The 16367-nt window shown below is 44.0% G+C and overlaps 1 protein-coding gene across 2 annotated transcripts in view; it reads left to right on the top strand.

Moving 5' to 3' along the window:
- The first annotated feature begins 267 nt into the window (after positions 1-267).
- LY75 (lymphocyte antigen 75) overlaps positions 268-16367 on the top strand; it is a 50048-nt gene continuing 33948 nt past the window's right edge. Inside the window, exons 1-4 of one of the 2 annotated variants that reach the window (XM_083493169.1) lie at positions 268-670; positions 7800-8171; positions 15466-15639; positions 16005-16169. In XM_083493169.1, coding sequence (XP_083349295.1) covers positions 550-670; positions 7800-8171; positions 15466-15639; positions 16005-16169 — 832 coding nt within the window. In that variant the 5' untranslated portion in view covers positions 268-549. The remainder of the gene's footprint in view (positions 671-7799; positions 8172-15465; positions 15640-16004; positions 16170-16367) is intronic. The other variant, XM_083493170.1, reaches the window with a different exon arrangement.

The raw sequence follows: 16367 nt of genomic DNA, 5'->3' as shown, positions 1-16367 counted from the left end.
AAAGCACTGTTTATATACAGTATATACCACCTTCCTCAAGCACCCCAGCACCTACAGTATATTCTGTCAGCCCTATTACCTCGCTGCTAAACCGTTAAAACTCCTACGTATTGGGGTTCATCTCTCTTGCAGAGCAATACTCTTCTGTTGCAGCTTGTTTACTTTCGGTATCTTAACTTCTCATCGCGGGACGTCGCCTTATCTACAGCCGTAGGCCCCTTTAAGGCGAAGGCGTGGGTGTGAGAGAGAGATACAAGCGCTTATATAGCAACTCCTCGCCGTCGGCGCGCACTGCTCGGCCTATCTTCTCCTGGCAACAACTTGCGCCTTAACACCAGGGCAAGGCGAAAAAAAACCCTGATTGGCCTGGACGTCCGCCAATAGGTTGCGCTCCGTTGTCATTGGCGCGGCGGCGGCGACGGGGACCGAGCGCCTGGGAAGCGCCCAGAGGAGGAGGAGAAGAGGAGCAGCGTTTCTCTGGGAAAGCGGCGGTCGCGCCCGCCCGTCTCCGCACTTGCCGCTGCAACTTTGCCGTCCGCTGCGGGGAGGATGAGGAGGGGGGCGCGCCGGCATTTCCTGCCGACCACCTGCCGGGAAGCTGGGCTGCAGCTGTTGCTGCCGCCCCTGCTGCTCGCCACCTTGCTGTGCTGCGGCGCGCGCTGCTCCCCAGGTAAAGAACCGCAGCCTGGCGGGTAACTTGGCCGCGCACTTTTACGCCCGGTCTGGGGACCGAGGAACCTGGTGCCAGCCAACGTTGGCGCAACCCCGCAAGGCGGGAAAAAATAAAAATCCCCGCGCAAAGTTCTCGAGGGTTGTTGGGGAGAAGCCCCTCCTTGTGGCGCGGTGCAAGTTTCTTAGAGGGGTGGGGTTTTTTTTTGGAAGAGACGCACCTTGGCGCAGTTAGATTCCATAGATTTAACAGATGCTTTTTGCTAAAGGGGGGCGGGCGGCCCCTTAGCTGCTAATGTGCGCGCGCGTGTTATTTCGGTTACTTCAAAATGGGGGGGGGCGCCAGCTGTGCACTGCAGTGGGACGCCCCCTTCCGCTCCTTGCGCCGAGCGGGGGCCCTGGACGTCAGCCCTGACAGCACCGCCGAAGCGAAGCCTTGCGAAACTGAAAGTGTGCCTCGCTTGTTCCGCATTTTCTGAAGTAACCGAAATGCCCCGAGTGGGGTTTTCCCCTGTGGTGGGTGGGTGGGTTTCCCCTGCTGAAGTACCCGGGGGTGGGAGTGGGGGGGTGGGAAAGCACATTTGTCTTCCCAGATGCGTAGGACGGATGTCTTCTTTTCTCCTGCGTTGGACAGAAAGAGCTACGTTTGAAAGGAACCGTGACTAGACAGAAATCCGTGTTTTATTTTTAGCTGGGCAACCTGCACATTTCGTCCAAGGGCTCCGGCCTGGAACCCGGGGAAGTACGGATATAAAACGCGAGCGCGTTTGCAGAGCACCTTTATCCTGTCAACTAAGAAGCGTAGCTTCTCGAGATCCGAGCCAGTAGGAGTTCGAGCCCTACTTTCCACCAATAGGGTGGAGGCGATTTCCTCTAGCAGCTACTGCGGTAGAAGGTGCTTTAATCCTGCAAGCTGGAGTGGGCGGGGCAAGAAAGACTTTCGTTTTTCCTCTTCTGTTGTCCTGATTGCCAAGTGCATTTTTCACCTCCGTTTTTCAACGGCTTTCCCACACACCCTTTTTGCTCTTTTTCCAGGAGTTGTTTATATGCTCCGGGGAGCCTCTGTAATAGAATCCTTCCGCAGCATGACTCAGGGGCTCAAAGGTTGGCCTGACTCCAATTGCCACCCAGTTCACAGTAAAGAAAGGACAGTTCGTGGGTGGGTGAAGGGGAATTCCACAAACCGGTTGGAACTACCTTGAGGAGCTCGGTGGCTACAGTCAGGAGGAAGGTTGATTGTTTCTTTCCCCTCCAGGCAACAGAGCAAATTCTCCTAAGGGAGATGAGGCACTTCCTCCACCTCTGGCAATGTCTGCTTTAAAAGAAGGTTGCAAAAGTTTAGCGGGCACAATTTTTCATTTCACTGCATTTCCATGGTGCAAAAATAGCACCTGCACCTGTTTAATCTTTACCTGTTATGCAGTGGTAGTTGTTCAGGCATCTTGATTTAGCTCATGTGATATCCTTGGACCAGTCAGGCACTATGCCTGGTTCTCATACTTAGCTTGAAAACTGGTAGTATTGGCACCAGCGATACGGATTTTCTAGAGTTTTTGAACTAGACAGTTTTCTTAAACTAATTTGAGATTTGAAGTTTAAAAAGTATGTCATGTTAATTTTACTTGATGTACCATATTGGCCCGAATATAAGCTGCACTTGAATGTAAGCCACACCTTTAAAATTGGAGAGGGGAAAGAAAAAAAAACACCTGAATATAAGCTGCTCCCTTCCTCACTGCTTCTGGCTGCATTGGGGGGGGGGGGAGCTGCGCTGCGTTGCCAGTGGTTTTCCCCTTCCACGTTCTCTCCCTTCCCAGCCTTGAAGGAGATGACGGGACTACGCATAGGGCAGACGCCGCTTTGCTGCGCTCCTGACGCTGTTTACTCCTGTAAGGTCATGAATATAAGCCACACTTTTCACAGTTGGAATTTGGGGGGAAAGTGAGGCTTGTATTCAGGCCAATACGGTATAAACATCCCAGTTTTTCTCCCAATGGCTAAAGTAAATGTTTGAAGAAGACGGAAAGCTTCCTTATAGTGCAATCCTATGCATGTATACTCAGAAGTAAGCCCCATTGACTTCCTGGTCAGTGTGTATAGGATTGCAGCCTTAATGGCGTTTGAATGTTATATTCAAATACACTCAAAAGCTTTCAGTCAAACTTATTTTTTTAATGGAATACTTGCAAATAATTCAAGGCATGACGGTTAGAACCCAACTTGAGACCACACTGTGAGAAGGGAAGAATATACATTTCCCTAATTAATGAAATAACTAAATAAAACCTGCAAAAGTAAAGTACAAAAGTACTTGGAGAAACTTGCCAAGCTAGTCATTAAATTGGCTCACGCTACAATGCGAGAGTCCTTAATATAGCATAATAGCAGGGATTGTTTCTTCAATTTACCATAGGTTCCAACACATTGAGGTCTGGGGATCTTTACAGATAGGTAGCCGTGTTGGTCTGTTGGTTTTTTATTTTTTTTATTTTGACTGGGGATCTCTAGCAATTTTCAGGCACCTCACCGCTTAAGGGGTGAGAAATACTTGTTGAGGCTGTTTTTCAATGACCACTCTGGGTAAATAAGAACTTACTGCCTCAGTTTTTTTCAGTTACTGGTTTTGTCTGATATAGAACAGGAAGGAAGTAAAGGAACTAGTAGTAAAGGAAGAGATGTAAGAGAAAGAAGAGAACAATGGGAGTAAAGCTGCAATGTTGACAGCTATTGCACTACAAAGAGGTGATGTGATGTCTCTGTATACTTAGGTCTTAGGAACGTAAGGCTCTAAGTTATAACTAAATAAATATTGCCTATAGACAATATTTGTGATTGCTGGAGCTGATTTCCGCTTTTGCAGAGGAGTTTGCCCATCTTAAGATATATATCTTACAATTCTCATGTTTGAAGAACCTATATCTATGACAGGCATTTCCCCATGGAATTAAGGGAAGTGGCACTCAGGTGTAGATGCAGGGCAGGGTGTGTGTGTGTGTGGATAATAACATGCTTGCTTTGCTCTCATTCTCATCTACCCTATGCTGATGGCGCTGTCAGAGCACCGACTGGTCCCACTGCTGCTGGAAATACAGTCCTCAGGTGACTCTCCTGGCTCAAGGCTGGCAACAAGGCTGCTATAGCAGCCAGGTGCATTACACAGCACAGTGCTGGGCAACTGTGGGTGAGACTCTTCTCTGACCTTGAAAAGGAGGGAAACAAGTGTGAGAGACTGGCGCATATACAGTGGTACCTCGGGTTAAGAACTTAATTCGTTCTGGAGGTCCGTTCTTAACCTGAAACTGTTCTTAACGTGAGGTACCACTAATGGGGGCCTCCCGCTGCTGGTGCACAGGCGCCGCACAATTTCTGCTCTCATCCTGAGGCAATGTTCTTAACCCGAGGTACTATTTCTGGGTTAGCGGAGTCTGTAACCTGAAGCATTTGTAACCTGAAGCGTCTGTAACCCAAGGTACCACTGTATATAGCATTTGCCTCACCCCAGAGTTCTACTCAGTGGCCAGCCAGGTGATGCTGATATATTAGAATTACATAGCATCTCCTCTGATTCATTAGCACAGCTGCAACAGCCCTGTAGAATAGGCCCGTCTTCTATTATTTCCATATTGCAGAAGGCTGAGTGAGGATGACATAACCTAATGTTCGTGGCTGAGGTTTAAGTGGGGACTTCGGGCTGAAACCTCACAGTTCTTCAGTAACCAGAAAAGCTTGCAAGTGGGACGTGACAGAAAGAGACACCCCATGATGTTTTCTCCGCACAGCCAGTGATCAGAAACATGCTGTCTCTGATTATAGGCAGTCTATTCTTTGTTGGCATGACTTAACTGCTGTTGCTGTCCTTGTGCTTGTGTGTTTGCTAGCTTTTCCAAGGTAACATAAATTCTGCACACAAAAGAGGAGTCCATGTTTATACATCAACTTGTACAAATTACACATGCATAATAATTTATCTTATGTTGAATAGTTTATTCTGCTTCTGCCTCTCAAGGTGTTGCAGTCCCAGTTGCAAATGACTTGTTGCCTTTCTGGGTTTAACTTTTCTGTGAATTTAGGCATTGTATCTGTAACATTTGCATCAGTTTGCATCTCCAGGTAGCAATGGTAATGCCCCCTTGTCTGAAACACTGGAGATCCACTGCCAGTCAGTGCAGAGAGTACAGAGCTCAATGGACCAATGGCCCAATTCAGTATCCCATGCCTACAATTCTCATTACCTTTTACAATAATGATTTTCTTATCATTGCTTGCACCATTGGAAGGACTCTCATAATGCTCCATCATTTATATTCCAAGATGTGATGTTTGCTTCCATATGTAGCTTACTCTTTAAAAAAAATCCTTTGTGTGTCTTAACATTTTCCTTGCAACTCTGTTAAGTGGGGTTAGTTTTAACTGCTGTCACATAAACAACTCAGGCTGTCCTATATCTGTCTGCAGAAAATCTTGAGAACTTCAAAACATTTTAAGATGGAGGCACTTTCCAGCTACCTTAGCTGACATTGTTAATCATAGGAAACCCCTTGTGGTTGGACATGTAGGAGAATCATAGAATTGTAATGTTGGAAGAGACCCTGAGGATCATCTAGTCCAGGCTTCCTCAAACTCGGCCCGATGATCCCTAGCTAGCAGGAGCAGTGGTCAGGGATGATGGGAATTGTAGTCTCAAAACATCTGGAGGGCCGAGTTTGAGGAAGCCTGATCCAGTCCAACCCACTGCAATGCCGGAAAATACATAGGAATCGAACCTGCAACCTTGGCGTCATCAGCATTACACTCTGAATTAGTTCCTCTCTGGTTACTGGGTTTTCTTCAGCTGCAGGAGAAATACTGCTTATGTAAAAGATGGTGAACTCAGGCTTTCTTGATCCTCTTCTTTATCTATTTAGAAACTTGGTTGTTTAGCATTTACATTTTGTGAGTGGTGTGTGGTTTAAAATGGTGTTGAGGTGTGGATTAGCTTGCTGAGCCTGCGGAGATGATAAACAATAAATACTTATGTGACAGGATTGAACCTCATGGGATCGATGTGCTCACTTCTAATGCTGGATGAGGGGTGATTATAGCTAGGAGTGGATTCCTCTTGAGATTCAAATCACATGGGTCAGATTTCTGATGATCAAGTAAGCTTGAGTCTCAGCAGTTTCAGGAAACATGAAGAGTAAAGAGATTATTGTGTGCCAGAGGAAATAGTGTACTACATAAAATATATCTTCTGGTGCTATTCTTTTGTTTTTCATAAGTGACATTTTAGAATGTGTTGCCAGCCATAAGATGGCAGCTCTTAAATCTGCCTACCCCTTTATTTAATGAAGCAAGCTATTATACTATACACCATGTCAGCGATAAGGTTTTAGTTAATTTCTGGCTGTTTAAAAAACAAAAGTTATGGAAAGTTTATTAAAAATCAATGCCATAATCAGTTACAAATTAGGAACTACAGTACTAAGACTTTATTGTTATATTGTCTAACTACAGAACACACACACACTCCGAAGGCTGCAAACTATAAATCAAATCAAATAAAGAGAATATTGCACTCCCAATAAGACTGAACACCAGGCCGATTTATTATTCCTGTGCTCATGTCTTAATGCCAAGTTAAGAGATTGAATACTGACTGTTCTTATGCTCCCCCCCCCCCTTCCCACAGAATTATCCATGAGGGGTTGGGTGGGGTATTGTTTGTTTATTTTCTTGAGTATTCAGCAGCCTGCTCCAGCACTGGGTGACATTTTAGAAATGAAATAGAACTTGCATAGCGCATTTCAGCTGAAGGCATAAAACACAGCACAATTGTTTTCTTCCAGCAAATTGCTGGAGGCATGACTCCAAGGAATAGGCCCTGAGTGGGCTGTGAGTGCACAAACATACTTCTCTCCAGCTAGAAGCTTTTGTATATAAAATTCCAGCATTCAGGCTAATGAATTCTGAATAAATATTTTATGTCCCAGTTAACTTGCTATTTTCCATAGCTTTATTTAACAGAGCAATTACTACTTCGACACTATGATCTTTTTTTTTTATAAAAAAAAGTACCAGTAATTTAATAGACACACACACACACATACAGAATGTAACAAACACACATTTTCCTACAGGACAAAGGAGGTTTAACCATCTCCATACATGGCTGTCCCCTGGGATTGTTTGCTCTAGTGTAAATTAGACAAAAACCACACAATTTAGCTTGTGCTTTTATATAAGATTTGCTCATCACAGAATTTACTTCCATTTCAGTCAAGGTGCTTAGGGCTATCTGGGATAAATTTCACGATGAGTTGCAACTACTTTGGACTTCAAAAAAGTTAAAGCAGGGTTTCCCATCATCCCTAGCTAGCAGGGCCAGTGGTCAGGGATAATGGGAATTGTAGTCCAAAAACAAAAACAGCTGGAGACCCAGGTTTGGGAAACGTCGTATCTAGAGACTAATAAAAGTCAAGGTCAGAAAAGAGGAACCTGTGGCCATCAAGATGATATTGGACTCCAACTTCCACCATCCTAGTCCATTGCTTATACCACTTGGGCCTAATGGGAGCTGTATTCCAGCAATATCTGGATGCCACGGGTTCCTTGTTCAAGGTAAAAGTGAGCTGTGTTCTATTGTCCCTAAGGTGTGATAAATGATTTAAGCTCTAGGACCTCTGGTTTACAGAACTTGGGTAACTTACCACTTCATGCTAAATTAAAAAGTTTTCTACTTTTATAAGTTATAGATAAGACTTTTAAAAAAAAGTTCTAATGAACACATTCCTATTGTTTCTAAACAATACATTTGATTCTAATAAACCTAGAATTACACACACACCAAACCAACCAACAAACAAACCTTATCAATTCCCTTTGCCCATTTATTTGATGAGTTACCCTGATCAGTTCAGCCTTGATCAGGCTTAACAAATTTATAGTTGGAGTACATTTTACATAGCAGTAAATTTACAGAGCAGCAACTTTCTGTATTGGGAATTACCGTACATGTTTAGAATCACACATTTAGTTGGTGGTAGTACTTTCCAGGAAGTATTTTCTTAATGTACCTCCAGTATAGTATTGTTTCCCCACTGCAAATCACAGGAAAAAACCTCACCAAAGCATATGCCTCTTTTCTAACGCAGATAACAATGTCTTCACCATCCGCCATGAAAAAACCAACAAGTGCATCCAAGTTAAAAACCAGCAGATAACAACAGGAGACTGCCAAGGAACAGAAGAGACCTTATGGACATGGGTCTCCCAGCATCGCCTTTTTAACTTGGGGTCCCAAAAGTGCCTTGGACTAGAAACTGCCAAATCCCAGAATCCCTTGAAAGTGGTGGATTGTGACTCAGATCTTTCACTGTGGTGGCGCTGTGACGATGCCTCAATATCATCTGCATCTGAGAACAAGCTGACTTTACAGAATGGAATTGTGACAGCAAGCATAAACTCTTCTGATACCTGGAGAAGAAGCAATTCCAGTGATACTATTTGCAAACTCCCTTATCGCAGTATGTATTTTCCTTCTCATTTGTTTTTATCTGGGGAAAGGAGCGGTTTGCACACGAGTTTCAGTTAAGTAAATACGTAGGTAAATGCTGATTTTGAAAAGAGTTAAAGAGTAGACAGTCAACAGTGGTTCTGTCTAATGTTTACAGACTTAGGAAATCTTGGATCCAAATCTTCACAAACCCATGGAAGCTCATTAGGTACTAATGACTAGTACACCTCCCTGAGCTCCTTGGAATGGCAGAATAAAAGTGTGATAAAGTGATTAATTGCAGTCTTTTCTAAAGTTAATGGATCAGGTCCAGTTTAAGTTCTGACTGGTAGTGCAATCCTGTACTTGTATATTGAGAAGTAAGCCCCTTTGAGTTCAGTTGGGACTTACTCCCCGTTAAGTGAGTTTAGGATAGGCATGACTAATGTAAATTTCATTGATTTTAATGAGATTAAAGAAAACTTAATCTGGCTCAAACTCAGTATTGTTTACAGTAAAGGTAAAGGGAGCCCTGACCATTAGGGCCAGTCGTGGCCGACTCTTGGGTTGCGGCGCTTACCGTATTTTTCGCCGTATAGGACGCACTTTTTCCCCTCCAAAAATGAAGGGGAAATGTGTGTGCGTCCTATGGGGCGAATGCAGGCTTTCGCTGAAGCCTGGAGAGCGAGAGGGGTCAGTGCGCACCGACCCCTCTCGCTCTCCAGGCTTCGCACACCTCTCCGCAAGCAGCGGGAGCCCTGCGCTGGGCTCCCGCTGCTTGCGGAGAGTTGCCTGCATGCTGAAGCCTGCCCGCGCTGAGCTCAGCGCGTCCAGGCTTCGCGGACCTCTCAGCAAGCAGCGGGAGCCAGCGCTGGGCTCCGGCGGCTTGCGGAGAGCTGCCTGTTTGGGGACTGGGGTCGGGGGAAGCTTGGGCTTCCCCAGCCCCGCGCATGCGTGGGAAATAATTTTCCCCCTTTATTTCCCCCCAAAAAACTAGGTGCGCCTTATGGGACGGTGCGTTGTATAGGGCGAAAAATACGGTATCTCGCTTTATTGGCTGAGGGAGCCGGCGTACAGCTTCTGGGTCATGTGGCCAGCATGACTAAGCTGCTTCTGGCAAGCCAGAGCAGCGCACGGAAACGCCGTTTATCTACTTGCACTTTGACGTGCTGTCGAACTGCTAGGTTGGCAGGAGCAGGGACCGAGCAACGGGAGCTCACCCAGTCGCGGGGATTCAAACTGCCAACCTTCTGATCGGCAAGTCCTAGGCTCTGTGGTTTAACCCACAGCGCCACCCGGGTCCCTTTGCTTTACAGTAAGGGTTATCTAACATTTTTTTTAAAAAAAAAAAAGCTGGCCTGAGTGTTGTATTTGTGGATGATTATAGTTATTATGATATCAAAACATGAATGCTTTAAAAATAATAGATTATTTAACCAATTGGCCAAATCTTTTTGTACCTATCAAACTCTGAACCCTAATCGTAGGTCGTATCAGTTTTACAGATTAGGAAATAGCAGATTTAGTAATAATGACTTACACAACATTGTGCATGGCTGAGCTGGGTTTTCAACTCAAGTTTCCCAGGTCTAAATGTAACACACTGCTCTGCACCACTATTATGGGACTTGCTTTTGGTAGAAGGTCCCAGGGATAATAGCCCTTTTAAATAAGAATCCAATGAAGGCTGTAACCATATATTCCTTTACCTGGGAGAAAGTCTCACTGAACTCGGCAGGCTTTACTTCTGTGTAGACACATACAGATGCTGTAAAAAATGCAGACTGAAAATATTTAATCATGCTATTACAATCTATTCTTATGTGCAAGCATTGCAGCTTGCCAGCTATACCTCCTTTCCTCCCCCCTCGTGCTTTTCTGATGGTTCCTGCACCCCCAAGGCCAATTTCTAGGAGTGGGTGTGTGTGAGTGAAGAGTCCTGTTGAGCAAGCAGAAGTCCTTGTGCAAGGTTTGTGCAGACAGGGGTGGTTAGGTAAATGCTGCCCACAGTTAACAGATCCTCAAGCATGCCAGAAATGGCATGGGAGAAAGAAAACTAAAACAACAGGCATACCTTCATTTTTCAACTACTAGCTGTTGTTTATTATTATTATTATGGACCATGTTTAGTTCAAACAAAATGTGAAACACTATGCTGTAAAACTAGAATGACGAGTAGTGAGAACACATGTGGTTTAGCCTAGTTAATGAAGATGATCTACAAATAATAAACGTGAATAATCTCGTTTTGCAGCCAGCTGCTTTGCCGGTAGGCCTGATCTGGCTCCCAGGACCATTTTACCTAGACCCTTGTAGTCTTCCCAAGTTTAATCGAGTTGTTGTTTAAAAAATATGTCAAGTTTTACTCATAAGGAATAAAAAACATATTTTCAAGTTGTAAGCTATAAAGATATCCCATATTTAATTTTATTCTGTTTGCTTTAAAACAAATTCCTATGTGTTTCCACTATAAAAATCCTCAATATGGCCTACAGTTAAAATCATAGCAATATGCATGATTTAAATGAAATTTAAGTGCTGCGCTGAGCAGTTTGGCCCTCAAGACTCTGGGTGACATAAGTCCATGGCTGGATTTACCGCTAACAGTAACATTATTATTATGAAGAGAATTTAAGCAGGGGCGGTCACACACTAACATGATGAGAAGACCAGTGTGTGCTGAATACAGCTCAAACACTAGAGAAACATGAACAATGTATGCAGTATAAAGTGTAACAGTGAGAAGTGGGAGAACTTGCAAATGGTGCCATAATGATTAGGCTTTATGCCCTGGACACACGGTTGCTGCCTCAACCCCCACTTAAGTGCCCAGGAAACACTGTGTGTGTGTGTGTGTGTGTGTGTGTGTGTGTGTGTGTGTGTTGTGAGGATTGTCAGTGTATTTCAACCTGTGTTTTCTAATTAGCTGCATAGTAAGCACCCCTAGTTTACAAACCCAAACTCTTTGTGAATTTGTGGTTCTCGCTGAGGAAAATGTTCTGACGTGCCCAAGCAAGTGAAAATTTACCTCAATGCAGGTAATTTTGTCTTTCCCTGTTGCTGGGGAGAAACTTGGTTTGGATACACACTATACCTTTAAAGCACATTCAAAACACATTTTCCCACTCAAAGATTTCTGGGTACTGTAGTTTATTAAAGGTGTTGGGAATTATAATGTTGTGAGGGGTAAACGACAGTGCCCAGAATACTTTGAGGGGTGGTGGGAATGTGAAATCTGCTTCAAATGTGCTTTACAGTGTGCCACACTGCAATTTCTAGGCATAATTTTCTTTCTGTGTTTATGTAACTATGAAGCATTAATGCTTGGATCTGCTTTCTCCCCCCTCCCCTTCCCATTCTTTTTTCATTTTTGGTTTTGTCAAATAGCTTATAAGGCTATCGATGCATACTGTGGTGTTCAATCCCTCAGTACAGTGCATAGAAAAAAAACATAGGTGCTTTATATATTACTGTATATAATAATTCCTACTGAGTTTGAAAGGGCTACCACATCTATAGAGTTGGCAGAGGCTGCAGCCACCAGACAATTTTTGGGTGTTTGCATCTACCATAGTTTGAGCCACACTAATTGCAGCGAAACAGGTGACAATTTCAGGCAGACCTTAAAGATCCACTTTGATTGAGTGAGTAAGAATCTGCAAATTTGTTAGGTTAAACCAGAGTAGAAATGCATAGTTGTCGTACAATAGTAGCCTTTTTTTCTACAAAGCAGTCAAGACCAGCTTTGCCAGTTGAAGCAGGTAACATAGGTAGGCTGGCTAGTTTTGCACTATCACTTCCAGTCCACTTGACTGTTTTTCCTTATCGGCTCCACTGACTTTGAGGCATTGGTTTCTGAAGTGGGGGCAAAGTCCCCTATTTGAGCTGTAGAACCCCTACGGTCATTAATAAAAAATAAAAGCAAGTCTCTAGGTCTTGTAGATCTCAAGATATGAGGCAAAATGTGCAGGCATTATTCTGCCTGCTGGTTTTGTGAGAAATGACCCTTATACTGCCTTTCAGGGTCTTTAGCCAATAAATGAAGTCATAGGTGCAGTTGACATTTAGGAAAGCAGAGCTAGCCATATAGAGTGACACGGTCACTGCCTGGAGACAGAGTTTTCAGTTTCATTTTTAAAGCTAGTTTTTAGTTCTCCTGGTTGAGTTGAGGTTGCTGCCCATGGAAAACAGTCCAGAAATCCAGGAGTTTAGTGCTTAGGCCCTGGTTAGGCAGTAGTGTGCCTATCAAAACACAACAGGTAGCAGTAAAGGCAAGAGTCGATGGTTCAGGTCTTACTTTATTATTGAAAAATGTGACGTAAGCACACCCACTTTGTAAACATTTAAAAGTTGCTCCATGATGCAAGCGCAGATAAAGCCCCATCGTTATTGTATTCACATTGCTAGGTGTGGGGCTATTTTGCTGAGAGAGTGTTGACCTGTTGAAAGAATTTATGACGGACCCATAAAGTATCCCAGAAGTGTTTAAGTGGGGTAGGGAGGCAACAACCCTGCAGTCAAGTCTCCTGAGGTGTTGGTTTTTTGAAAGGGAAACTGGGACTGAAGTTCATACTAGCAGCCATTATGAGGAGAGGGTGTGATTACCGTGGTACCTCGGGTTAAGTACCTCGTTCCGGAGGTCCATTCTTAACCTGAAACTGTTCTTAACCTGAAGCACCACTTTAGCTAATGGGGCCTCCTGCTGCCACTGCGCAACCAGAGCACGATTTCTGTTGTCATCCTGAAGCAAAGTTCTTAACCCGAGGTAATATTTCTGGGTTAGTGGAGTCTGTAACCTGAAGCGTATGTAACCTGAGGTACCACTGTATTATTTTTTTCTCACCCATGGGAGAAAAAAGGACCCTTGAGACTGGTGGATTTTGCTGCAAAAAGCAACTTGAAGGGAAAGTTAATCACCCATACATTCCTACGTGCCACTGCTGTGGTCAACTCCACAGCCCCCTGTACACATTTCAAAAAATAATAATCCTCAAACAAACCTGAGAAGTTACTAGCACCTCTTACTCATCTGATTATTTTGTCATTGACTGGTTTGGGTTTTCAGTCAAACATGTACATACTCCCTCCCTCTTGGGTCACAACAAAGCTAAAGACTATTTCAGTTGCTCCCTTCCAGAGCAGCAAAGCAGTTCAAAAGTCAAGAAAATGTCTTTCTCCTGAATACAAAATGCTTGTTTTATGACTTTAGATTTATGTTTATGTATTTTGTATGTATACTTTGCCAGAATCTAGGGTGGGGGGAATTCCTGCAGGTGTCCAGGCTTTTTCAGTTATTACTTTCCTACTCCTGGCAAGACATATTTTCTGTTTCACTTTTCAAATTCATACATTGTTTGTTTGTTTGATTGAATGCTTCCTACCACCAATATTGCCGTGAGTATTTTACAAAAAAACAACAACCTGAGAAGAAACTAAGATTGAAATCCTTCCCTATCCTCCTCAATATTGATAGCTCAATAGGTGGGTTAGGATAGAGGATGAACCCCTTTCTGCCAGTGGTTTGGAGTCCTGCTGTTGAGGGTTTTGCTGTGATGTAGGCCCAGCCCTCACCTGAGCAGGTGGTAGCCAGTGGAGGCATGAAAATGGACCATTTGGGGGCAGGGGCTACAGGATCCATTGGATCCTATGTCAGGCCAGCTCCCAGAGAGGGGCCTGGACTCTGGTACAGTGGTGAGGGGAGCACAAAATAACTCCTAACACCACCCCCTCCTTCTTCCCTGATCTGCAGAAGCTGGCAGAGATGCAATAGTTCTTTAATGACTCCCTGGGCAGGAACAGGATTGTTCTGCCCTAAGGCAAATTTTAAAAATTGAGACATGCATGAATGGCATGCAAGAACTGCAGCTCTGTTGCCAGCCATCTCTCAGAATTTCCAGTAGTTGCGAAAGAATGCATTAGTTATTACCTTGATGAGGTTGAAAGCTTGATATGTCAATAAGTAGATGAAACTGCTACAGGGAAGAAGGTTGTGTGAATTGTGAAGCCCTAGAAACAGTATTGGTCTCTGCCTTGAGGCTTATTCTCACTTTTTTAAAAAAAGTGTTTTGAGAGTGACTTGCACTACCAACACAGTTAAATCTACTCCTTTTTCCCAGCAAGCAGGGCAGATCCTTACTAAGGAGGCGCTCATGAGTATTTGCTGTTATAAGTGTCTTCTGTGGGATTGTGGCAACATTCCATTAATGCTAGCAACCCCAAATGTTGGTTGGGAGGCTGCATAGTGCAGCACACCATCAGGAGCGAGGTGTATCAGTGTAGCTGGTGCTGAACTGACATATCCCAGGAATAGCTTTGCTGTTTGAGATGCCCTAGTTATGCCTTTCCCAAAGCATTGAACCCAAAACATGGGCGTACCCAGGATTTATTTTACGGGAGGCAGGCTTTATGTTGAGGTGGGGGAGAACCGAGTTATCTCCAATGCAATTGGTCAGTTAGTTAAATATTTTTATTTACTTGATTTAGAGGGGGCAATTGCCCCACCACCACCTCCTGGACTATACCCACGCCCCAAAAGCTGCTCAGTATGGGACCATAGGTTTGGGCCATGAGACATTTTTAATTTCAAGAGTTCACTGTTGAGTGATTTTTGGCTTCTACGGTTCTTATCATATTAATTTGTTTTATATATCCATATTTATGCCCTCACATAAAGTACGGTGAAAACAACACAAAAAACCATTTTGTTTAATTGAGAAAATAATAATAATGAATTGCATGAAGTGCATATGGCTGAAATGCTAAGCATTTTCCTACAGCATTATATTAAGATATACTGCAACTGTGTCACATATATACCTGTAAATAATAGCTTGCATGTGCCAATAATCTTTACTTCTGAATGACTCCAACAGTGTCTTAATATTGGTTCAGTTTACCATGCGTTCAAGGGACGCGGGTGGCACTGTGGGTTAAACCGCAGAGCCTAGGACTTGCCGATCAGAAGGTTGGTGGTTCGAATCCCCGCAACGGGGTGAGCTCCTGTTGCTCTGTCCCTGCTCCTGCCAACCTAGCAGTTTGAAAGCACGTCAAAGTGCAAGTAGATAAATAGGTACCGCTCCGGTGGGAAGGTAAACGGTGTTTCCGTGCACTGCTCTGGTTCGCCAGAAGCAGCTTCGTCATGCTGGCCACATGACCCGGAAGCTGTACGCCGGCTCCCTCGGCCAATAAAGCGAGATGAGCGCCGCAACCCCAGAGTCGGCCACGACTGGACCTAATGGTCAGGGGTCCCTTTACCTTTACCTTACCATGTGTTCATATCCATTCCCCCCTCCCCTCAAATGTCAAAACCATTTTTCCCCCTACAGAGGTTTATACGAAGGACGGAAATTCCTATGGAAAGCCTTGTGAATTCCCTTTCCTATTTAATGGAACATGGCATCATGATTGTACCCGCAATGAAATGTTTACAGATGGTGAATGGTGTTCTACAACCTACAGTTTTGATCAAGATAAAGAATGGGGTGTCTGCTTAAAGCCAGGCAAGTAGCATTGCTAAAATGCTATATACTATACTACACTGAAATGTTTAAATGTTTCTTTGATTGTCCTTGAATCTTTCTGCTGCAGTTGCTATCCCCTCCTGCAACACCAATGTAGTGCAGCACACCCTTTGAGAACCACCGGACTGAAATGTATAATGACGTTTTTCACATAGATATGGGAGGTGCAGGCAGACTTCGTGTTCATCGCAATGCCTCATTCTAACTATGTGTGACCATGCTCTTCGTGTGAAGGGTGGGGGAAACATCTATATTGCCCCCTTCTGGAATTCTCAGCACATGGTTACTGTGCCGGTATGGGACCCAGGTGGTTGCTTTTTAATTATTTATTTCTCTTGCATCAGAGGATGGTTGTCAGAATGCATGGGAACATGATGCAGATTCTGGAAATTGCTACCAGTTAAACACACAGGCTGCCCTTACTTGGAAAGAAGCATATGTCTCATGCCAGAGTCAAGGTGGAGATTTGCTGAGCATTGCCAGTGCATCCGAGTTAAGCCGTATTCAAAGTACGTACAACTGTATATAGTGAATTTCTGGGGAAACCTGGCACTACCAAATTGAGGAGTGGGGATGGAACCTTAGCAAGAGGATTAGTGTCAAGGTAGATTCTTAGCTACCACCTCCTGTCTCTTGAAGGAGTTGCCTCTGCACAATTCTCTAGAATTATCAAAATTCCATTCTACACAAACTTGCTTCCTACTACC

Source organism: Podarcis liolepis (genome assembly GCF_965112155.1).
Source record: "Podarcis liolepis genome assembly, chromosome: 1".
NCBI classification, from domain to species: domain Eukaryota; kingdom Metazoa; phylum Chordata; class Lepidosauria; order Squamata; family Lacertidae; genus Podarcis; species Podarcis liolepis.
The sequence above is the reverse complement of the archived record's forward strand: the minus strand, read 5'-3'. Positions and strand labels throughout refer to the sequence as shown.